At 38.2% G+C, this 26,469-nt stretch overlaps 1 protein-coding gene across 2 annotated transcripts in view; it reads right to left on the bottom strand.

Moving 5' to 3' along the window:
* Positions 1 to 26,469, bottom strand: part of KDM7A (lysine demethylase 7A) — an 84,277-nt gene that overhangs the window by 38,177 nt on the left and 19,631 nt on the right. For both annotated transcript variants that reach the window (XM_040643941.1, XM_040643942.1), the window contains exons 2-3: positions 7,589 to 7,674; positions 2,095 to 2,212 (exon numbers count right to left, since the gene is read on the bottom strand). In XM_040643941.1, the coding sequence (XP_040499875.1) occupies positions 2,095 to 2,212; positions 7,589 to 7,674 (204 nt within the window). The remainder of the gene's footprint in view (positions 1 to 2,094; positions 2,213 to 7,588; positions 7,675 to 26,469) is intronic.

The following is a 26,469-nucleotide window of genomic DNA, read 5'->3' as shown; positions in this document are numbered from 1 at the left end:
ACTGTCTTGCTGTCACCCGCAGCCTCGGCACCAAGGAGAAGACAAGAGGTACTGGTTCTCTGATTTACTGGGTTCTGATCTGTCCACCTTCTCAATGAGAAAAGGTCAGTTTGAAGCTCCCCAAAATGAGACAGACTTTTTCTGGATAGTCTTATATTTGAAGGGTTTAGATCTCCCTCATCTGACTCACCGAGTTCTGTACTGCCCTTTAGTTTCCCCACAAGCATATACCAGTCTCCCTCCTTCCCCAGGCTCTGAGACTCAAACAACTCAAACTCCAATCTGAGGGAGAACTTTGAATCACCTGTACTCCACGATCTTTAATGTTTGGTGTTTTACTTCCCCTGTCGATCAAAAATATACAAATACAAGTGCTTAAAAACATAGGTACATCATTATTTACAAGAGAAAAAAATTGGAGACAAACTAACCATAATCGTGGAGGGATGGTTAAGTCAATTATGGTGAATACACACAACCGCCTACTACAGCAGTTAAGGAGGGAGGTTAATGTGCGCATGCGTGGGCAACGATACCGATGAAACAGAACAAAAAAAGCAAGCTGCACATCATATGCATAACATAACCTCACTTTATTTTTTAAAAATTAGATGCATATATATATATATATACACACCACATCCATACATCTATATAGATAAATATCTTCAATGTAATTATATATGTAGAAAAATGTCTCAAAAGGCTCACACTAAGTTTTAAAATGGGGGGGGAGTTGAGATAACCCATTCACTTTATTTTATACATTTCTGTGTTAATCGCATCAAGTATGTGTAATTTAATTACCGTCACTCCATATATGGTTTTAAATGACGTGCAGGTTTATGGAGTACCTTTAATTCACGGTAATTACAGTTGAGACATGTGTGACCATCTCTATCACCTGCTCTCATTTGCTATTACTTTGGCACAGAAGCCACAGGCATCGCTCGCCAGGATTTTCAACACTGTTCTTTTGGATCACAAGCCTATTTGAAAAGAATAAAAGCTATGGCTCTTCTTCCCGAAAAATGCACCTTCACACATTGACACTAAATTGTTTATGCAGCTTTAAGAAACTCACAAGCCTGTCTGAAGCCAGTTCACAGACCCAGGCTGAAAACTCTGCCCTAGGCTCCAAACCAATCAAGGAAAACAAACATTCCTCCAACCACTTTGAAACTGATAAAAGAGAGTATTTGAGATGAGGGCCTTTAATATCACAAAAGTCATGTGGAAACCAGTGTGGAAAGCTCAGCAGACCTGAGGGAGCCAACACTAGGTGCGTATCAATTATATGTTTCTGTTTAAGGATTAAGGGGGAGAGGGATAGACAGGAATGTTAAAGACTGAAGAAATAGCAAGGGTTTTATAGTTACAGGATCTGAAATAATTCCGTAATAGGCTGCATGTGATGTTGAGATTTAAATTTAAATTGTGCTTCCCCTCTTTAACAAGACTGGATATGATCTTCTGTAAAAGGCTATTAAGCATTATCGCTCTAAATAGATGTCAGGCAGCGAGCAGGAAATGATCTAAATTAGCATGATTAAATGCTGTGTAATACTTTTGACTCTCTCTGAGCCACAGATAAGTCAAACACTTTCCATTATCTTTTAAAAATCAAAAAGCCCAGTCCTGCTGCCACCAGAGAGGCTGAGCAATGGTTATGGGTACTTCTGACAGACCTAGCGTGGAGAGAAAGATATGAAAACAACATAAGAAAAAACTAGTCTGAAAATCAGAATAGGTGAGGTAGAAGGGGAAAAGAAGCAGCAGCTGCGTATCATGAGGAAACCAGTACTGGCAACAACTGCCTGAGATTAGTGTATTTCAAATGTTCTGGACAGAAATCAACAGTTAATGTATTTTTACAAGGTGCCCGGTACACATATATAACACGACAGTTCCATGAAACTGTGCTATTCACTCCGATTACTTACAATGCGCCAATATTTTCTATTTCATTAAAACAAAAAAAAGTAAAAGGCTGAGAATGGGTTGCAATCTGAAGTCTGAACACATTGCTTTAGATAATGCCACTTTATTAGGTAACATTCTCAAATTTTCTTTGGTGAGAACAAATTTCCATACCTTGGGAAGACTCGAGAACGTAATTCCTTCACAAAAGTTCTAGTCCCAGCTTGCACTGGTTTGGAGCCGTCATCGATTTCTGTGTAGTCGTGCCTGTGCCAGTTCCTCCTCTTTTTCACTGGGTTTTTAGAAGATTAAAAAAAAACAGTTGTGATAACTGGTGATACCATGTACTTTCTAAAAAGTATATTCTATATGATCAAAAATAACAGCTATAAGTACAATAAAAACACTCCCTTTTTAATGCATTTCCAGGCTGAAGAGGTAAATTTTATATTGCGTAATGCCACAATTATAGGCAATTAACTGTGGATTTTAAAAAATCTACTCTTGTATGTTAACTAACAAGAATTTAAATAAAATTTTGGAGAGCATAAAAAATTTTTTTGAAGTCTAGTCTTTTTATTTCAAAAAAATTTTAAATCAACAAATTCAAATTAGCAGATGGTGCCCATTATAATATCCACACTTACACATACTGTAAAATACCACAATTATTTTAAATCGTGATTTTCACAAGACCATTAAGTCATAGTATGATTTTTACGGATCATCCAAGTTATTGACCCCCCAACAGAAATCTATTTTAACAGCACAGTTCCCTTCTCTTTTATGTCAAGATCTATTCCCAAAATAAGCATGCTTACACTGTCACAAAGGAAGAGCAGGTGGCCACACCATAATTAAAAGAAGAAAAGAGGAATAACAGAACAAATAACCTCACGATTAGTTCTAATGCTCAGATCCTGTGATTCTACAGCTCTGGGCTGCTACAGTCTTGAAGAGTCATGGCAATCAAAATCAGGAGACTTGGACTGGACTCCTAGTTCAGCCATAACTTACTCTGCAACCTTGGGCAAGTCATGTGACATGTCTGGGTCCAGTTTCCTCAAATGGAAATAAAGGGAGGAATGCTGCGTTTCTTCCTTCCTTCCTTCTCTCCTTCCTCCTTCTTCTTTTTTTTTTTTTTTTTTTTTTTTTTTTTTTTTTTTAGGAGTGCTGTGTTTTAAACCATGTTGAGGAACCCTTAACAAAGGGGAAGGTGGGGAAGAGGCCAAAAAAGGAACTGTGGATCTCATTCTGCTTTCCACCAGGGCAGCACCACCTACAGCCCTTTCTCGAGCTAGCAATGTAAGATGTCAGTTTTACATCTTTTTTTAAGTTTGAAAATCACTCTTAAGGGACGCCTGGGTGGCTCCGTTGGTTAAAGGTCTGCCTTTGGCTCAGATCATGATCCCAGGGTCCTGGGATCGAGATCCGCATCGGGCTCCTTGCTCAGGGGGGAGCCTGCTTCTCCCCCTCCCTGCCCCTCCACACGCTTGTGCGCATACTCTCTGACAAATAAAATCTTTTAAAAAAAAAGAAAAAAAGAAAATCACTCTTAAGCCTAAAACCTTCACGATTCTGGGAAATGTACTAAAGTCTACAACTAGCCTATAAATGCATCAAAAAATAAGATGGATAGATACATAAATAGAGGGATAGTTACACAGACTGTGGTAAAGCAAATAATGTAAAATATTAATAGTAGACTCTACATGGTGAGTTTGGAGGTACTCCCTACAAAATTCTTTCAACTTTTCCCGTATGTTTGAACATTTTCCTAATAAAACATGGGGCGGGGCAACTCTATGAGTCTAAATTATTCCAAACCTTTACCCTTAAAGATCATAACACTGGATCCTCATATGGATAAGGAGAAGTCACACTAAATAACCAATAGGGGAGGAGATTGGGCTTATTCATACCTAAGAGTTTAAAACAAGATTCTCAAGTAATTCATGGCAGTCAAACCCTCAATATGGAAAAGAGTAAATCCCATTTTTTAAAAGTCTCATGAGAAAAACTGAGACTCATAAAGCAACCTTTCTAGAAAATGCCATTAAGGCATCCTTCATGTGTTATTTTTTCTCATTTAAAATCACTTATAAAATTCAAGGGTGTTTCATTCCAGGCTTCTGTTCTGCATATATATAGATACATAACCCCATTTTATTTTCAACTGGGATCATGATGTTCATCTTGCTCACCTTTCTTATTCTATCATGAGCATTTTCTCCTCATTAAATATTCAAAAGCAATTTAAAAGCAGCCTAGAATTTTAAGACGTAGATATAGATGCATCACTTTATAATCCTTTTTTTGATTTTTAAGCACTTAGCTCATTCTGAATCTCTCTTCAAACAAAGTTGAGATTAATATTCATATACATAAATCTGTTTCCCTCATTAATTCCTCAGGATAAATTCCTAGAAATGCTAGAAGAAAGACTCAGTATTTTTAAGATATTTGCTACATATTGCAAGACTGCCTCCAAAAAAGTGGTAGGTAACTCACATTCTTACCAGTATATATAAGCAGCCTATTGCAAAGCCCTGGGTCAACAGTGAGCATCACCATTAAAAAAAAAAAAAAAAAAAAAAAAGGTGGGACGCCTGGGTGGCTTACTTGGTTGAGCATCTGACTCTTGATTTCAGCTCAGGTCATGATCTGGGGATCTCAGGATCAAGCCCTACATCAGGCTCCCCACACAGCAGGGAGGCCTGCTTGTCTCCCTCTCCCTCAGGCCCTCCCCCCACCGCTTGCACGTGCTCTCTCTCAGATAAATAAATAAATCTTTAAAAAATTAAATTTAATTTAAATTTAAGAAAAGAAAAAGAAAAAGCTACCCATTTGCTAAGTAAACTACAGTATTACATTGTTTTAATTTTCATTTTGGCAGAATAGATTAGAATTAGAACAGATTTGGGATTGGAAAGCTATGGGCTCAAACTCCAGCTCTGCCAAGTAACTACATGAAAGAGCTAGTTAGATAATTTTTCTCCCTCAATGTGTTACAAATATCGAAGGAAATAACATAGGTCAAGTACATCTTAGCATAGTTTCTGGGGCATCCAATAAGCTGCCAATTACTCTCTTTCCTTTTAAATGAGTAGATTTGCAGAATGTTAACAGAAGGCTACAACTGTCCTGTTAGGCCAACATGCTTAACACATAAAATCAGCCACTGTAAGAAGCTGACTGAATTTCTTGAAGGAAGGAATATTCTAGTAGTGCTCATAGGGAGAGAAAATTTTGAGTTTGGATTCCATGTGCCTGAAGAACACTGAGATATGTGTGTTAAGTATGGGTCTTTTTTGATATTTGCCCTTGAATAGAGTTCTTAACTCCCATTAAAAGGGTCAAATCTAAATTCACCATATCAAGTGAACATTATACTGTCTAAATAGTATCTACAAATAAGGATTCCTGGGGAATTCTGAGAGAACAGGAAGCCCTAGGTGGCAAGAAAGAGAGGCTTAACAGCACAGGGAAAGGGGCCAAAAGGAATGACCCAAGTTGAGGGTGGAGGGTGAGAGGCAGGGAAGGTGAGCCTTTATTAAGATAAAACAAATTACTGGATCTTGGACATTTTCCCTGTGGGTATATAGTCTTGGACTTTTGCCCACAAGATAACCAATTCCTGATCTTATGGTATTCAAGCATGAGAAGTATACAAAGGGCCATGCAATAGTCAAGCTTCTCTCTGAAGCATCATTATTCAAAGTGCAGGTCGTGATCCATTATGGATTATGAAATCAATTTAGTGAGCATGACAAGCTTTTTAAAAAATTAAATCATATAGGAAAAACAGAAAACAGAATGCATCATATATCATAGTGATTTAAACACAACACTGTTCCATCTCATAGTAACCCACTTAATATTTCATAGAAATTAAAATGAAATTATTTCATTTGGGGATTACATAAATTCTAAACTAAAATTGCTATAAACTTTAGTTCTGTTTCCTTTCTTGAGATAACAACCCAATATTATTTATTTCCTCCAAGAATTACACTTGGTCAATAATTATTCCAAGTTATATACCACATACTTCACCGCTACATGGAAGAAGAACCTTTAAAAACATTTATGACAATAAACTGGCCAATTACACTAACAATTCTACCAATTTGCTAACCTCAGATTTTATACTGTGTAACTAATAAAATGGATAACCTGTATTTTAACATATTATGAAATTTAATGTAATATTTTGACATATTCTTATAGCTTGAATTTCTAAATCTTTTACAAAGAAACTAGGTAAATTACTAATATTTCTAACAGATGAGCAGTCAGTTGCTCAGATAAAAATTTCTATTTAAAAAAAAAAAAGTACTAGGGGGGCTACTAGGTGGCTCAGTCAGTTAAGAGTCTGACTCTTTATCTCAGCTCACGTCATGATCTCAGGGTTACAAGACTGAGCCCCATGCATCAGGCTCCTCGCTGGGCATGAAGCCTGCTTAAGATTCTCTCTCTTCCTCTCAAAAAAAAAAAATTTTTTTTTAAATAATAATGTAATAAAATAAAAGAGGTTGTATAGGCCATCTACGTCTCACCTAAATGTGTATCAAAGTACGTTCAGGAAAAGGTTCCTTCAGTTGTAAAATGACTAAGTCTATAGTTCTTCCCTCTACTTTTATGAACACAAAAATGTTAGCTTGCAGTCTAAATTTTTTAAAAAAGAAAGTTACAGTATCCTTCAAAGTTTTTTTTAAATGTTATCTCTACTTTCCAATCTACTCTTCTGAAGCATCTGTAAAAGGCTAAGGATAAATACCATCTTAGGTGATACTGGGACACCCCAGAGGGCGCACGAACTTCCCAGCCTGCCCCTGGGGCAGAATAATGCAGGCACACATGTGCTCTGGGCGTCTGCCTTCCTGACAGTGGGACTGGGATGGGGGTGTGGTTTCAAGTTGGGCAGAACTCTAGGCCACGCTCAAACTGATGACCAAATTCAGAAAATAAAGTAACATTTCAGCATAATGATACTTGAATTTCCTCCTAAAAATATAATGCATGTGTGTGCATTAAAGTCTTACCCTATACACTGTCCCAAGTATTACTGGAAGTTTTTTTTTAATTTATAAAGAGATAAAAACATTTGAAATCAGTTTCCAGAATCAGAAAACTTTACTTTTCCACACTTCTCAAATTGAAAACTTTGAATATACGTCCTTAAGTTTAGAGACTTTGCACTGGCAATTAAGAATGATAGTATTTTGGGGGCACCTAGGTGGCTCAGTCGGTTAAGCGGTTAAGCGTGTGACTCTTGATTTTGGCGCAGGGGTGATCTTGGGGTTGTGGGATCAAGCCCCATGTCAGACTCTGCGCTCAGTGGGGAGTCTGAAATTCTCTTCCTTTCCCTCTCCTTCTGTCCCCCCCACTCACACATACTCGCTTATTCTTGCACTCTCTCTCTCTAAACTAAATAAATAAATCTTTAAAGGGAAAAAGAAAGAATGACAGTATTTTTTCATTTTATCTTCTTGACTTATTAAATGTTATTCAATAATTCAGAAAAACCGTATTCTCAGTATCTTCAGAAAAATATTCCCTATAGTTCTTGTTGGGTGCAATATAACTAGTCAAAGCATTATTAAAATATTGTCATATACACATTAAATTCTAAACTTTGTTTTTTATTTAAGTTTCCAGTACTTACTCAAGGAGGAACCATGTAGAACTGCACAGTTGGGACAGTGATAAAGGTCAATGTCAACAGCATGATGTTCTTCTACACCAACACAGCTAAGATAAAGAAAAACAGAGTCAATACGTAAATAAGTTGAAAATCTTTACAATAGATGGTCAGAATTTAGCTGGGAAGTGTACAACAACCTCACCAACAAATTCTATAGATTACAGAAACATATGCAAAGATAAATTTTATTCTCTTCTCTATACACTTACTAAATAATTATGGGGAAGAATATGCCCAAATACACGGAAAGTGATTTACTATTATCAACAGTAGAGACATCAGAGGTAATGTAATTATAAGCCATAAGACCCTCAACCATTATGTAAATGCCACCTAGTATGGACTCATTGTTTGTATCCCCCCCAAACTCACATGTTGAAGCTGTAACCCCATCAGTGTGGCTGTCTTTGGAGATAGGGCCTCTCAGGAAGTAATTAAGATTGAATGAGATCATAAAGGTGGGGCCTTGATACAACAGGATTAGTGTCCTTAGAAGAGACACCAGGGGCACCTGGGTGGCACAGTCACTTAAGCATCCAACTCTTGGTTTTGGCTCAGGTCATGATCTCAGGGTTGCGACCCTGGGGTCATGAGATCGAGCCCTGAGAAGAGTTCCACATCAAGCCTCCAGGCAAGCCCCACATTAGGCTCCATTCTCAGCATGGAGTCTGCTTGAGATTCTCTCTGCCCCTCTCACTCATGCTCTCTCTCTCTCTCTCTGTCTCTCGAATAAATAATAGATCTTAAAAAGAAGAAGAAGAAGAGACACCAGAGAGTTCTCATGCTCTCTCTTCTCTTTCTCTCCCCTCCTTCCCACCTCTATCCCCCTATCGTAGCATTCTATTAACCTAGCATTCGGTATTCAGTTAAAATATGTTTCAAGAAGGAGAGTGGAGAAGTATCTTAGTCAACCAAAAACTGGGAGTTCCCCTCCAGCTAACCCACAGTAAAGGAAATGCAAAGGACATACTGCTGGCAAAAGGAAGATGATCACAGAGAGGTCTGATGCAAGAAAAAAGTGCAAAGCTTAAAAAAGTAATAAGAGATATATGGGTAAATTTACATGGCTATTCCCTACATAAAATAATGTCATGTGGGATTTAAAAATGCACAAAGAACTTAAAATACACGACAACAGCAGCATCTGAGTCAGAAGAGAACAAGTGGAGTTATAGGGTCCTAAGGCACTTATCCTGGAAGGAGAGGAAAAGGTGATGATTAACACTGGACTCTGTAATAAGAATGCCTACTAGAATCTCTCAGGAGACAACTGAAAAAAAGGGAAATAGAAAGTGTAACTTCCACACTATCACCAGGGTGGGGACAAAGAATTTATTTTAAAAATCAATTCAAAAAAGGAGGGGAGAAAAAAGAGAAAAAGAAATGGAGAGACTAAAATAAAATGGGAGGTATAAATTCAAATATATAAGTATTATAATTATATCATATGCAAATTAATTAACCTGCTCCAGTTTAGAGACACAGATTACCTGGCAGGACTTAAACACTACAATTCACTGGTTATAAGAGACACACATAAAACAAGGACACAGAAAGACTGAAAGTAACAGGATGGGCAAATAGTAATTTTAAAAAAGTACAGCTATCTTAAGATTAAGCAACAGAAAATCTAAAGTAAAAAATATGAGATACACATATTCAGTTTAAAATTTTCAATTTCCCAGGAGGATATAACAGAATGACTATAGTCGGAGATTTTGACAACTCTCTCAGTATCTGACAGAATAAGCAGGAAAAACAAAAATCTATGAAATATACAAGATCTGAATTTCAAGATTAAAAAACATGGCCTATGAACACATGGTTGGCTCAGTCAGTTGAGCATCGGACTCTTGGTTTCAGCTCAGGTCATGATCTCATGGGTTGTGGGACTGAGCCCTGCACTGGGCTCCAGCCCAGCACCGAGCTCCACACTCAGGGGAGAGTCGGCTAGAAGATTTTCTCCGTCTGCCCCTCCCCCAACTCACATGCACTCTCTCTCTCAAATACCTCTTAAAAAAATAAAAATAATAAAAAATAAAAAACATGGCCTAATGGACATTTATGGAATAATATACCCAACATCTACAGAACATACTTTTGAGCATACATGGACCGACCATTCATACCAAGCGACAATACACTGGGCCACAGTCAAATTTTGAAGGTCTGAAATCCAGAACTCTCTAGCCATGGTTCAATTAAGCCAGAAATTAATAACAAAAAGTTAAATGGAAAATCATTTATTTAGAAATTAAGAAATAAACTGCTACATAACCCACGAGTCAACAGATAAATCACAATGAAACACTGAAAATTATCTTGAAATGAGCACTAATAAAAATGTTGCATAACAAAACTTGTGGGATGCAGAGCTTAGAATCAGCCTATCAGGTTCCACAGATTTTGACTGGGATTAAATTGAATCTGTGAATCACTTTGCAGAGAATTAGTATCTTTACATTATTAACTTCAAATCCATGATCATGGAACTTAAAAACAGAAATGTACAGCTTTAAAGCATGTATTAGAAAAAGAGGCTGAAATCAATAAGCTAATAAACATCTGCCTGAAGAAGTTACAAGGATAGCAAAATAAACCTTTAAAACATAGAAGGAATAAAAAAGCAGAACTGATGACACAGAAAACAAACCATGCAATAGAGCACCAAAGCCAAAAATTCTTTGAGAACACACAACTGGCAAACCTCTCTAGCAAACTGAAGAAATAAGCCACGAATAATCAAAACTGGGAATGAAAAGAGGTACAGAACTATAGATTCTGTAGACATTAAAGGCCAAAGAGAGCATTATGAACAATTTTATGCTAAGAGACTAGAAAATATAGATAAGATAGGCAAGCCTGAATCACAAAGAAATAGAGTATTTGAATATTCCTGTAACTGCTACTTTGTAATTTTAAAAATTGCTCCCCCCAACACACACAAAAATCCCAGTCCCAGATATACTCAAGAAGTAAGTAATTCCAATACTATATAAAACTTGCACCAGAGACTAGGACAAAAAGACTTACTCCCTAACTCATTTAGGATAGCACAGCCTGATACTAAAACTTGGAAAAGATGATACATTTATGTATCATTTATGAGCAAAGATGCAAATAGTAAGTTTGATCTATCTCAGGAATGCAAGGTGGTTTTAACTCTAAAAATTTTAATCAGTAAAATTTGCTACAGTAACAGGTTAAAAGAAAAAACTCTTGTGACCATTTAAAAAGGTACAGGACAAGTACTTGACAAAATTCAACATTTACTTATGATTAAAAAGCAAAAATTAGAAAATTAAGACTAGAAGTACACTTCCGTAATGTGTTAAAGGGTGCTTCTAAAAACTCCTATGCAAATGACATGAAATTGGTCTGATAAGAACAAAAGAAGAATGTCTGATGTTACCAGTTCTATTGAACACTGGCTGATATCGTAAAATAAGAAAAAGAATTAAAAGGTACAGGAATTAGAAAAGAAAAAAAGCTGTCATTTGCAAATACTATGCCTACATATGCAGAAAACTCAAAAGAATCTATAGATAAATAATAATCAATAAAAAGGTTGCTACATATAGTATCATCACATAAAAAGTAATCATATTTCCACATACAAACAATATAAAGCTAAACAATGAAATAAAACACCATGTACAATTGGATAAAAAATGTCAAGGAGCACCCGGGTGGCTCAGCCAGTAAAGCAGCCTACTCTTGATTTCGGCTCAGGTCATGATCTCAGAGTCATGAGAACAAGCCCCACATCAGGTTCCACATTCAGTGTGGAGTCTGCTTGAGATTCTCCCTCTCCACTCCCCCCCTCCCCGCTCTTCCCCGGACTAGCACTCAATCAATCAATAAATAAATAAATAAAATCTTTTAAAAATGTTGAGTACACTGGAATTGAACAAAAACTATGCAAGACCTCTTTAAGGAAAATTATAAAACATTATTAAGTGACTTTAAAGAAGATGTAAATGAATGAAGATACACATCACGATCATGGATTTGAAGTTCAATAATGTAAAGATACTAATTCTCTGCAAAGTGATCCATAGATTCAATTTAATCCCAATCAAAATCTATGGAACCTGATAGGCTGATTCTAAAATTGATACGGAAATTCAAAGGGCCAAGAATATGTAAGGCATTTTTGCATATACTCTACCAGGTACCAAGATTTATTTTAAAGTCATAGGAACTGAGGCACTATGAAAAAGATGCAAGAGCTCAAAAACAGACTCATGCACATGTGGACAACTGTGTATTACATGGGAGGCACTGAAGAGCATGCAGCAAGGACAGATTTTTCACCATAAGATTCTGAGACTTTTATATATCTATATGAAGAAAAAAAATGAAATCAGGCACCCAATTCACAACATTAAAATTTATTGCAAAGTAGATTAGAAATTAAATACACATGAAAGTGAAACTATAAAGGTTGTAATAAGATAACATGAAAATAGGGGTGCCTGGTTGGCTCAGTCAGTTGAGCATCTGACTCTGTCTTGGCTCAGGTCTCGATCTCACAGTTATGAGTTCAAACCCAGAGTTGGACTCTGTGCTGGGCGTGGAGCCTACTTAAAAAAAGAAAAAAGAAAAAGAAAGATAATATGAAAATATCTTTATGACTTTGTGCTGGGATGGGTTATCTTAATCAAAATATAAAATGCCCTGTCCATAAGGGGGGAGGGAACCTGGTAATTTCAATCATACCAAAATAACTTCTGTTCATGAAACTATAAAGAATGAAAGGATAAACTAGAATGGAAGAAGACGTTACAATACAGATCATCACCAAAGGAACTATATCTAGAATATAATAAATTCTTACAAATAATAAGAAAAAAAAAGAACCCAACAGAAAAAATGGCCAAGGGGCACCTGGGTGGCTCAGTTGTTAAACGTCTGCCTTCAGCTCAGGGCATGATCCCAGAGTCCTGGAATCCAGCCCCGCATCAGGCTCCTCTGCTGGGAGCCTGCTTCTTCTTCTCCCACTCCCCCTGCTTGTGTTCCCTCTCTCGCTGGCTGTCTCTCTCTGTGTCAAATAAATAAATCAAATCCTAAAAAAAAAAAAAAAATGGCCAAAAGAGTTGAAGAGGCACATCATAAAAGAAATTCCAAGTGGCTAAAATACACATGGTGAGGTGTGCAACCTCATTAACAACTGGGAGAAATACAAATTAAAACTGCAATATAATACCACAATACACCCACCAGATTGGCTAATATTAAAAAGTCTGATGCCACCAAATGTTGAAGATGATGTGGAACAGTGGAAACTTCCATAAACTGCTGGCTGGAGTAAATCTAGTGCAGCCATTTTGGAAAACAGATTTGCAACAAAACTAAAGAACAGTATTCTATGACCAAACAATTTCTCTTTAGGTAAATGTATCTTAGAGAAACTCATGCACATGTGCACCAGGATACCTATCTAAACAGGAATGGTTATAGAATCATTATTTGTAAGAGTCTACAGCAAAGTGAATGAATCATAGTACATTCTCAGTTACAGTATACACAGATATAAAAATGACAGAACTATTGCCCCATGCAATATATGAACAAATTCTATAAATAAGTGATCAGTGTGTTAAAAAGAGAGAGAGAGAGAGATAATATATACAGTGTATCCTATTCATAAAGTTCAAAATCAGACAAAGTTGAACTACAGTGCTTAGGGATTAAACTATAAAGAGAGCAGGAAAAGAGAAATCAGAATAGTAGGATCATGATTTCCTCTATGGAGCTACAATCTGGAAAGGTTTGTCTTGGGGCCCGGGGTGGTTGTTATATATTTTGTAATTATTTGTTAAACTGAAGATTTATGTTTTAGACACTTTTGTGTTATTTCATAATTAAAATGCTTTTAAGGATAAAATTCTATCCTATTTTTACAATCATGTAAAAAAAATTAAGCAAACAAAAGCTTTAAAATGTAGTAATCTAACAACTATAACAAAATATTTAAAAAAATATCTTAAGAGGTATCTGGATATCGCAAAACAAGCCTACTTTCATGGGTGAACTCCATCCAGTACATTTCATACCATACAGTTTTTGAGAATCTGAGGAGAGCTCACTGCAATCAAGACAAAAAAGTCAAAACCAGTTGTCAAAAATAACATGACATTGCCATTCAAATATTCAATCCGTGTAACTGAATCAAGTAAGCGCAATTCACTTTGAGTAGAACTGAAACTTGCTTTACTTGTCCAATTTAAATTTATTTCATTTATTTCCACAGAGAGCAAAAGGTGAACATGCTCTTTAAAAAGTTTTTTTTAATAATTTTTTTAAGATTTTATTTATTTATTTGAGAGAGTGAACAAGAGAGAGAAAGAGCAGGGGGAGGGGCAGAGGGAGGAGCAGGACCCCCCCCACCCCCCACCCGCTGTGAGCAGGGAGCCTGACAGGGGCTCCATTCTGGAACTCTGGGATCATGACCTGAGCTGAAGGCAGACGCTTAACCGACTGAGCCACCCAGGCACCCCAAAAAGCTTTTTTCTTTTTTTAACTGAAAGACTGTCAATTTCCAAATTAATAAAATAAACCCTAGGCAAAATTTTCTACACATTTATGTACCATGTCCTGGGCCCACAGTTTCTTGTACTCAAAAGGGTTTCTACAACCCAAAGAAAAGGTTAACAATTTTTGGATAGGGGATCCAAAGTTCCAAATTTCAAAACTTACATACAAAACTACAGTAATCGAAATTGTGTGGTATTAGTATAAGAAGAGACGTACAGAATGCAACAGAATTGAGAACCCAGAAATAAACCCTCACATTTAGGATCAACTGATTTTCAGTGACAATGCCAAGACCATTCAATGGGGAAAAAATAGCCTTTTCAACAAACAGTCCTGAGACAAACATACAAGCAAAAGGCTGCATGTGGACCTCCGCCATACACATAAATAAAAATTAACTCAAATGGATCATACACCTAACAACTTAGTAAGAACTAAAACTATAAAAACTCTTAAAAGCAGAGGAATAAATCTTTGTGGCCTTGAATTAGTACCCAACCCCAAACACACAGGAACAAAGAAAAAAACTGATAAACTGGACATCACACTATAGCCGGAAGGTTTCTGTTTTCTCAGCTTAGTCTGGTGTGAGAAAATCAGCTGAGTATGGAAAGTGTGAGAAAAGAAAGGGGTGAGGTGTGAGGAGCTAGGAAAGAAAGTACAGAATCATTGATCTGAAGAATGAAAGACCAAGTAACACAGTAACATTGCCAGGCAGGGCTGAGCGTCCACCTGAAGTGTGTGATCATGAATTCCACTTCTGCACAGTTGTGTGATATGTTTTCAGCAATGTTCAACACAGGCCCTAGGGAGGAGGCTGGGTCTGTCCAGAGTTGGGGTTTTGTGGACAAAGACCAGAAAGAGAGCTGAGGATATTTACGGGGAAGTTAATATAATGCTGGACCCTGAGATCCGAGCTGCTGGATGAAAGGGGCATGAAGACAGAAGATAGTGAGAAAATGGTGAGATGGTCTGAGGATCTCGATGCCTCCTATCACCGACTCAGCCGAGGCCTCGAACAAGTGATCTGTAGGGGGCAGAGATTATGCTCAAACAGTGGAATGTTCACAATCTGAAAGAGCTGAGGTAGTATATTCCTTAACAGTGATAAGGTCTAAGTATAATAACAGCAGGCTAAGATGGAGAAGAAAGTGAGATGTGCGAGAGCCATCTCTGTATTCAATCAGAGTTCCAAACCAAACCTTTCTTTTTTTTTTTTTTAAAGATTTTATTTATTTATTCGACAGAAATAGAGACAGCCAGCGAGAGAGGGAACACAAGCAGGGGGAGTGGGAGAGGAAGAAGCAGGCTCATAGCGGAGGAGCCTGATGTGGGGCTCGATCCCATAACGCCGGGATCACGCCCTGAGCCGAAGGCAGACGCTTAACTGCTGTGCCACCCAGGCGCCCCCAAACCTCTCTTTCAAAGTGAGATTCATTAGGTGTCAGTAGTAGGGGCTACACTGCAACCAGAACAGAAAGTCAAAGCCACAGAAGCCAATCTGACACTTCCAGAAACTCAGACTTGTCTCGTCATACCTTGACTATGGCCATATTCCTCATTCTTAAAATGTGATGGCTACACCAAATTAAGTAAGAAAACAATGTTAGACGTGGCCTGGAAAACCTAAACCAGCATATAACATAAACTCATCTATCAATATCTAAGATACATAAATAAGGGTGACTTCCACAAGGCTTAGGAAGAAAAGAGAGGATAGGAACATTCAAATTAACTCAGGACACTTTGGGCAAAACTTAGCTAATAATCCTCAAAGGTCCCTGGTTCCTCTCTCCAGCTTCTTTTTTTTTTTTTTTTTTTAAGATTTTATTTATTTATTTGACGGAGAGACAGCCAGTGAGAGAGGGAACACAAGCAGGGGGGTGGGAGAGGAAGAAGCAGGCTCTCAGCAGATGAGCCTGATGTGGGGCTCAATCCCAGAACACCGGGATCACGCCCTGAGCCGAAGGCAGACACTTAACGACTGAGCCACCCAGGCGCCAACCTCTCTCCAGCTTCTATTCTACTCTTCAGCCACCATCCCCACAACAATATAATCTCTTATATTAAAATATTAGTGATGTCTTCAGGTTTTGACAATTATAAACATTCTAACAACATTCAAGTTTCAGAATTTCACAGTAAATTTGGTATGTTTACTAATTTTTTATGACAACAGTAAATAAATTAGTAAATATTAGAAACTCCTTAAATTAATCATACAAAATATAATTTAAAAAAATCAAATTAAACATAAAAATTAAATGTTCCTAAACCAAGAAGTTTATTTCAGATCTTTGAAGGGCACCAAAGGGAACTACTACATATATTTCAGTTTCTTTCCCACCCTTCAACCTACATTAAAAGAACTCTACAATCACTATAGCTTCAACAGGTATGTTAAAAGCAAAATATAGTAGGACAAACAAAATACAGAATTCTGAAAGCAGAATTTGTAAGAATCACTTTCAACCCTTTAGAGTCTCTCTCACTCCACTTATTTCTCTTATAAAACTTTCCTTCATATACAAATGGCCCTACTTTTTCCTAACAGCAAATGTTCAATGTTTATTAGACCAGTGTGTGTACGTGTGTGTGTGTTGGGGGTGGTTTTCTATAGGGGTGACAATCTGACCTTTGCTGAATAGCTTCCATCTATAGAAGAACAGCCCCATTGCCTATTGGTGAGTGGGACAGTGACAACTTTAGCACTTTCTATTGTCTTAATCTTCTGAAATTGTTGCTTAGCTGGCTTTTTTTTTTTTTTTTTTTGGACACTTGACAAGAACAGAATTGAATTAATGACTAACCAGAATTCCGTAGGATCTGCCAAACATTCTCTTTTTTCCTCTTGGATAATGCTCCCATTTATATTCTCTACTCTTGTTGTTGGAAGGGTGGGTGGCCAAATTCTTTAAGATCTTACTGTCCTGTGGACTTCATTAGATATTCCTCTGGCTTCAAATTCTCTCCCCATTCTTCACCAAGCAATCCACACTACCTAGTCTTCAAAGCCCAACTCAAATTCCAAATTCTTCGCTGGATCAGCCACAGAAGGTCCTTTGACATTTTATTGATACACATTTCTACATATTGGTATTGAGCTATTTTATATACTTTATTTCCTGAATTGAGCTCAAGACTTCTCTCAGCACGAAGTAGAGCCTGCCCACAACACCATGATCACAGTAAATTTCTACTGATTATCAACTGTGCAGAAAACTTATTTGAAAACCAATACACTGTGGTAAAGCTACAAGCAACTTTTATTTTAAAAGTCCATTCAGCTTACATTCTTTTTAAGAATTTGGTGCAGGAACTAAAGGCAACAAATAATTGGTAAAAAGGGAAACATCCTTCAACCTAAGAATCAGTAGGTTTCTCATCCATCCTTGGATGATAGATGGCTATAGTAATGAAACTCATTCATTTAAAATTTTCCTTCCTTATAAAAGTTTTTACCTAGGTATCAAAAGTCCACCTTCTTACCCAAAGCACCAAACTACTGACTACAACCTCCAAACCCGACACTAACACCACTGGAGAGGCTGGGAGTGGCCTTTGAGGTGAATTACCTCCAGGAACATAGAGGACAGTTCATAACCTGCTCTTCATATTTCCTTTTATATCCTAACTCTGGGGTCGGTTAGCTCTTGGGACAGCTATAAGCCAGGCAAGACCTACCCAGCCTAGTTCCTTGCCACGAGATTAAACAAGTGCCAACCAGCTGCAGTGAGATGCATAGATATTGGAATTAGAAAGACTTGGTTTGATTTTTAACTCTGGTAGTCTTGACTCTGAGCAAGTTTCTTCAACTCTCTGAGCAGGAGTTCCCCTAGGATTAAACAATTTGTGTAAATATGTAAGGCACAAGGCTTGGCAAATAGTAAGCAATGGCACAGTACATATTTTAAGTAATAAATGGCAGCCACTACTATTATTACATTTCTATTAGATGGCAGTCATAGCTCATATGTAGCTCTGGGCTTATTTATGTGGTTTGAGCCTAAGCAGGAAACTTGGCTTAGTATCTTTTCTTCGGGATGGCTCTTCAGAGCACACTTCACATACTCAAATGGCCATTCTTAAAGGGTGGGGGGGGAGAGAAAAAGATAATTTGTTTTCAATTTTTTATTAATTTTGATGGTTAAGTTCTCTGGAGTCAAGTCTGCCTATGTTGGCATCCTGGCTACTTCACATATTGGTTGTGTGACTTTGGCAACTTACTCTGCCTGTTTTTTGTCTTATTTGTGAAGATGGAGATAATGCTATTTGTCTCCCTCAAACAGTTAATAATAAAATTAAGTTAATATACATAAAATGCTTAGAATGAAACCGTAGAACAATAGTTTTGCTGGTCCAGAAACCCTATTTTGCTAACCAGTATTGACTTAATAGGCTGATGTTCCTACTAAAAGTACAAGGACGCCAATAGGCATTTCTGCTTTTAAATTATGTTTTGTGCAGTGTGTTAACCCTGTGATACTTTATTACCAGATATCTGCTAAAGTGAATTTTTACTTTATTATAAATTTTTATAATTTGCACATATGAAAATCAAACTGGTAATTTATGATTAACTCTGCAGTTCTGAAAAAGCCCAACTTCTGTTATTTTCTTGCTGACATATAAAATTATTTTCATAAAATTAAGTGCTTTTCTTTTAAGTTGAGTATGGCATATTTCAACTTTTGTGAAGATATTATTTTTGACACATTAAAGCTATTTATTGGCATATTATGTGCTTACCCATGTTTAACGAGGGTTTTGAATGAAGCACATACTCTGAACCAAATTCCTTCAGTTCATAATAATCTCAGAAAATTAGACACTTTTTCTACCTCAAACAGCTGGCTGATGCTTCCAACTGTTCCAGGGCTTCCAAACTTCTTTCCAACCAGCTGACTAAGAACCTCTATGTTACTAAGGAACTGAACAAAGAACATAAGAGAAAAATAAGGGGGCTGAAGAACCAATAGGTGTGCTCCCTGGTACAAAACGCACTCCACCGCTCAAAATCCGAACTTTCTGTACCAAGCTTCTAGCAAAACTTGTTCCAAGGTAAATTTGTGAAATATACACACCCAATATATATTTTTTAAAAGATTTTATTTATTTATTTGACAGAGAGACAGCCAGCCAGAGAGGGAACACAAGCAGGGGGAGTGGGAGAGGAAGAAGCAGACTCCCAGAGGAGCAGGGAGTCCGATGTGGGGCTTGATCCCATAATGCCGGGATCATGCCCTGAGCCGAAGGCAGACGCTTAAAGACTGAGCCATCCAGGTGCCCCGCACCCAATACATTTTAAATGCTGATACATTATACTGTTTGCTTCTTGAGCGCAGAAAACATGCCCCTTCTGCTTGTCGCTGTGTGACATCTAAGCACAGAGTAAGCAGTGTAAATGGTAAATGGATTAAATGGATCTTTACAAATAAGCACAACTAAACCATTCTCTCACAAGGGTAGTAATTTTTTTAAGAGTTTATTTATTTGTCAGAGAGAGAAAGCACAAGCAGGGGGGCAGCAGGCAGAGAGAGAAGTAGGCTCCCCACTGAGCAGGGAGCCTGATGCGAGACTCGGTGCTAGGACCCTGGGATCATGACCTGAGCAGAAGGCAGACGCTTAACTGGCTGAGCCACCCAGGTGTCCCAAAGGTAATAATTTCTATTAGAATGTTCCAAAGAAAGGAAAGGTGCTTTAAATTTCTGAAATACCCAAAGAGCTAAACATATTTACCTTTCATCATCCTGCGGTCATTCCACTAGCCATTCAACCTCTTAAGCTAATACCCATACTTCTCTTTGGCAACCTACTTTCTGCCTGTCTGGCTATGTATGAGGTATGTCTATAGCGACTAAGAGAAGCTATAATGCAAAGATGCCCAGTGGATAAGCTCTTTCATGGAGACAGACTAAACTTCTACCTTTAGCAGTGAAACAGCAAAGAAATGCCATCCCAAAATGAACATTATGTGAAAATTTAAGAACCCTGCGAATTATCTTGGGGGAGAACAAACTTGCCAGGTCAGTAAAGGATAAACAGTAGCAATTTCATAAAGGTTTGCTTGGCAATGTTCTTAAGTTAATGAAGGAAGGAATTTAAAAGTATGTTATCAGTATGCATATCAATATATACACTACTGCCTTCATGTATTTTTGACTGATAAATTTTACCTAATAACCATAACAAGTTACAAACGTTATGTAAAAATTTATTTTAAAGCAACCGAAATCTAGAAGTACATGAAATGTTTGCTGAGTCTAGCTCCTTGCTGCAGAATGCAAGACTCTAAAGTATTCACATTTCAAGAAAACTTTTTCTAAACTCCTTTAATAGTCTTTGTGACTCCCAAACTTGGCTGTGCAACAGAATCCCCTGTAGAACTTTTATAAGCTGCTAGGAGGCAGCCTTTCAAAAGAATGACGAAGCTCTGTAGGTAGAGAGAGAGAAAGATCTTTAAGATATGCCGGAAAGCAACAAAAGCCAGGTGCAGAACAGTATGTATAATATGCCCCCACCCCCCGACCAACCACACATGCATGTCTGTAAATGCATGTTTACTCTAAGTCTACAACAACATGCAAAAAGTTGGTCGAAGTGGCTGCCTCTGGGAAAGAAACTGGGAATGAACGCACACTGGAGAGGGAGAATTGCTTTTTACCATGTAACCTGTATCTTTTGTGCTGTGCATTGCTTATTTTTAAAAAGAAAAACACATTCATGAGCCCCCCCCCTTAGATCTACAGGGAAAAGTTAATGGGTGGGGCCCAATAATCTTTATTTTTAACAAGCTCCCCAGGTAATTATTTGCAGCCAGCTCAGCAAAGAAATGGTATTTGGACACAGAGGCTAGCACAATACCTTATTCACAGTTGCTTCCTATGGAAACTTTGTTACTCCAACTAGACTTTAAACTCCTTAAAGACATGAGCAATATTTAATAATTCAGAATTTCCTATTCCCCATAGATCTACCTGAAGTTGATTACATAGGGGATGCTCACAAAATATTTACTGACTGACACAAAGCAGGAATTCCAAGCACATCTGGGAGGCATTTGTTTGGGCTACTATCCGGAAGCCTGTTTAAATATGAATTTTGCAAATACATAGGGGTCGAAAATGGATGTGAAGGGGAAAAAATAAATAACTGATGAATTTTTGAGATCTCATTTTGAAATGTCCATAGTTTATGTCAATGAAAAAGGATGCAGTATTCTTGACTGAGGTTCAGTCACAGGTATAATCCTGTTGTACAGAAAGGGTCCCTATTTGTTACAGATTTATATATTATGACCACTTATTTTGTTTTCTTTTCATGTAGCTCCTAAGTGTCCCTATCTTGATTTTCCAAATAGGGTATCTATTTAAAGAACAGACAGATTAAATAGATTATAAATAGAAATGGATTTTTTAAAGATGTACCAACAGCCATCAGAAACATTTCAACCCAGTTGACAGTCCTATTTCCCACTGTGAGTATGGGAAGGAAAGCTATATTCCTGGGGTCTAATGACACCTACAGAAGATTTAATATATTCAGGGCTAAGAGATCACACCCTGGGATAAAAGATAACAGCAAGTCATAAACTTTTACACTGAAAACACTTAGTGATGAATCAGCTACAAAAGATAGAAGTCAACTCAAACAGATCTAGTTGCTCATAACCTTTCTCCTCTTGTAAAATCTTCAGTGCCCACACCTACAGGCAGAGACCACATAATCTACGCTAAGCCATGAGAAAGGATTCCTATCAGAGAACTTCTTTTTGGGACAGGATCTAAAGTAGCCTTCTGAGGGGGACCACTAACATCTTTAGCAGGCTTCTTCATTTTCAATGACGGATGAGCTGGAATAAGGCTTTGGACCACGGAAAGCTTGACATAATCCAGAACAAATGTTCCTACATGGAATTTCATGTATTATCCAGAAGATCTGAGAGAATTTCAATTCAATTAAATATCAGAAGTACCCATCAAAAGTGAAATGGCGGGGGTGCCTGGGTGGCACAGCGGTTAAGCGTCTGCCTTCGGCTCAGGGCGTGATCCCGGCGTTATGGGATCGAGCCCCACATCAGGCTCCTCCGCTATGAGCCTGCTTCTTCCTCTCCCACTCCCCCTGCTTGTGTTCCCTCTCTCGCTGGCTGTCTCTATCTCTGTCGAATAAATAAATAAAATCTTTAAAAAAAAAAAAAAAGTGAAATGGCAGCTCGTGGGTGGCTCAGTCAGTTAAGCATCTGACCCTTGATTTCGGCTCAGGTCATGATCTCAGGTCCTAGGATCAAGCCCCATGTGGGGCTTCATGCTCAGTGGGGAGTCACCTTGAGGATTCTCTCTCTCCCTCTCCCTCTGCCCCTTCCCCCCACATGCTCTCTCTCAAATAAATCTTAAAATAAAAAAGTGAAATGGGTAGCCCTGAGTTGTCCAGAAAAGCTCAACAGCAAAGACTAGACCATCTTGTTTCCAATCATACAAGTAAGGGTAATTTAAAACATTATGCCATGAAACTTGCCTTGACTAAGTTTCTCTGGCTGTGTATCTACAGTTTCTCAAATGGCGTCCGTGTTAACATTTCTTCCATCAGTTATTTATTACTGCATTTATGCACAATTTAAATTGCACTTCCAGAATCATCACTTGTTTCTGCTGCACTTTCCCCTTTATTAGCACTTCCTCTTTTGATAACCCAGTTTTGCCATGTGTCATGTGCGTTTATCACTGGGAGGCACAGAAGCAGCACAACAACATGCTTTCCTGTGTATGAATTGAAGAACAGACGTGCACCTGTTATCTACACACAGATTCGCAGACCACATATGGAAGCGCTAGCAGCAAAGACTGTACTTTATGCACAGCTAATATATCATGGCAGCTAAAATTTGAATTGTGTTACTGGGGAACTAGTGTTATTTAACTGAACCACAGTGCTGAAGTGATAGAAGAAGAAATGTGTATTTGGTCTTTGTCCCTGGCTCCTGGCACTGGAGTGCAGAAAACCCTTGTTATTTTCCTGACGGGTGAAAGTAATGCCTTTTGTTGTTCCTAACAAGCTCCCTTCAATCGTGCCTGAGTGTATGCTAATGAGATGACACTTGGTGGGCTCCTAGATAGCTTCAAGATGGGGACTGGCTGCCAGAGGAACCAACCATGGGATCCGAGGGTTATAACTTTTAGCTCCACTCCCAACCTCAGAGGCCAGGATAAGGACTGAGGATTGAATTAACCACCAACAGCCAATGGTTTAATCAGTCAGGCCGATGTAATGGAACCTCCATAAAAACCCTAAATGAAGGGTTTTGGAGCCCTTTGGGGTTGGTGAATGCATCCACATGCCAGAAGAGTGGCACATCCCAAACCCCAACAGGTGAGAATCTCCTGCATGCGGGACTCTTCTGGACCTTGCCCTCAGTACTTCTTCATCTGGCTATTCATTTGCAACCTTTACAATATCCTTTATAATGAACTGGTAATACTAAATGTTTCTTGGGTTCTATGAGCCATTATAGCAAATTATCAAACCTGAAAAGGAGGTCATGAGAATCCCCATTTGCAGCCACATCAAACAGAAGTGTAGGTTACCTAGGAACCCATTATTTGTGACTGGTGTCTTAAGTAGGGGGACAGTCCTGTGGGACCAAGCCCTTACGGACCAAACCTTAAGTGGGTTCTGCATTAACTCCAGGTAGCTGGTGTCAGAACTGAGTTAAATTATAAGGCACCCAACAGGCAACTGTAGAGAACTGGGGGACTGCTTAGTGTGGAAAATCCACACATTTGGTGTTGTAAGCAGAGAAACAATTTTCCTTTACACGGTAACTGAAATCTGTGCACATCAGAACCATGCTAAGTGGGACTGCCTATACAGCATTCTCCAAAAGAGCATTTCTTTTTTTTTTTTTTTTTCAAAAGAGCATTTCTTAAACTGTCCCACAGGAATTAAGCTTACTCACAGCCTGATTCCACAGTCAAATAAGCCTCCATAAGAAAACACACCATACCACTAGTACAGCCAGCTGAGTGTCTTCTGGGTAAAATTACCTATGAGCCAGGACTCCCCCTTATTCACCAGGCAGAGCTTCTGTCCCAGGCTTATAAGAATTCAAAGCTACTCTCCAGCTTCACAAGCACTCTGACTTAAAAAATTCTAACCTTGCCTGCCAGACCTATTTAAATGATATCTGCCAAATCCCTTCTGTATAGTTTGACTCCATTCCTGGCTGGGCTCATCCCTCAAATCTATCAGAATGACAGAGTGGGCAATTTAAGAAGACCTGTTGTCTGATTCCCCACTGAAATCTTAAGTTTCTCTCCGATTACAAAAACGCAGAAGCAGTATGTAAGAGAGAGCAGGAAAGTACAGAAAGGAAGGAGACGAAACACTACCAAGAAATACCTCTGGTCTGGGGCAATTTAGGACACAGTCCAACACATGCCGGCAGCCCATACAGCACGGCAAACTAAGGTCCATGACGCTTAGTCGTCAGAAATAAATAGTGCAATATTCTCTACGAGAGCATAAGACATCCACCAAAACCCTTCTACAGATAACTGACATATGAGGAATTCTATCTCCTGAGCAACTTTTCACAAGGAGAATCTTCAGTCAGAGGAAAATTTTATTCCAGCAGACCACATCATTCCTCAAAGATGGCAAAGTGGTTGCTAGTTTGTATACGCTGAATAATCTGTGAAAGGTTAACACTTCATTGCAACTGTACCCATGATAAAGCTTACTTACCACTACACAGAATGTTTCTAGCATTTTGAAAAAGAAGGAATTTGAAAAGAATAAAGAAAGGGAGAAGCAAAACAGTAGCAAACAGCTTCAAAGTAAAAATATATCACACATAAACTTCAAGGCAAGACATTTTTTCCATGTAGCAGGACCAGAAAACTATTCAATGAGGCTTCCAGATTCTACTTTGTAGGTCACGTTCCCACTGCATCTGCACATAGATACATGTAAAGGAATGCACACTTATTACACAGTCATTAATACACAAATATGACCATCACGTAAAAAATCTGTTATCTGCTATTTAATAAAGGGAATCCAAACTCTACTTTCAAACCCAGTATCCCTCACTTATGACCCTTTTTCTCATTAATAATTTTCTCCGAGACGCAGATCCTGATACACAAATCTGAGTGCAGATGCTCACATGGCAGGTGATCCCCAGAAGCACTAGGAGAGGAGTGTAAAAGTGAGCCAGGAAGAAGCCATAATGCGTATGCACCCTAATGAGCACTTACCCCTTTGGGGACATCTGGAAGAGTGTGTAGAAGGGGCCTGGTCCGACCCAAGGGAAGAGGAACCTAGGTTATTTATCCAGTTTCCCAAAAGACAATGGTTGATGGCTATCCTAGAGGCATTAACCTTCTAGCATTTCCAGCCTGCTGCAAATGCAAGGGGCTGAGCTCCTACAGCTGGAGAAAAGTCCTTGGGTCAAGTCTTAAGTGCTTTCAGCAAGAAGTCTTCAAGAGATAAAGACAGAGACAGAAATAGAGAGGGAAGCACAGAGAGCCAAGGGAATAGGGTGGTGGTGTTCCTACAGAGCCTGCCACATATGTAAAATTCCAGTCTAGCCAAACTACTACGCATACCCACTTAACTTGTTCATTCTTTGTATACATATGTATGCTCATCTTAATACTCACTGTGAAAAAAAAAATACTCATTGTGTTCTTCACCCTTCATATTATTCCTCCACCGTCTCTGGGATAAACACTGAACAAGTATATACGTAAAATACATACAATAAGGTTATCACAGGTAAATAGGTATAGATTAAATAACACTAACAAGTAATTCGTTAATAAGTAATATTTAACACTTATTTCCCAAACAAAAATTAAAGAAAACTTGTCCAACTTGATGAAGAAATCTGCAACTGATTTGTGTAGGAAGGGAAGAACCATCACTGGACTTCAGTAATTCTCTGAAGGGAAAAATAATCATTCCTAGCAACATATTATATATCGGTTCCAGAGACATACATAAAATTGATGAATCTTCAAGACAAATTCTATTCTGCCACTGAGGGCAGTCTCAGCGCCAGGCTGAGCCACCATGAATCTCCTATGAGTCTGGGCCATCATGCAGAAGAACAAAACGTGGAGCAGATGGAACGAGGGCAATCTTTTAGACAAAAGGCTTAAAATATCTTAGCTATCTTAAGCAAAGTTCCACAGAGAAAAGTAGCACTTCAGGAACTATTTTTAAATGAAGGAAGAAATCATGGTGATGACTAAGGAATTTCCAGAGACTTATGCTTAAGAGGAAAGTGCTACACTAAATTA

Source organism: Ursus maritimus, unplaced genomic scaffold, assembly GCF_017311325.1.
Source record: "Ursus maritimus isolate PB19 unplaced genomic scaffold, ASM1731132v1 scaffold_3, whole genome shotgun sequence".
Taxonomy (NCBI): domain Eukaryota; kingdom Metazoa; phylum Chordata; class Mammalia; order Carnivora; family Ursidae; genus Ursus; species Ursus maritimus.
The sequence above is the reverse complement of the archived record's forward strand: the minus strand, read 5'-3'. Positions and strand labels throughout refer to the sequence as shown.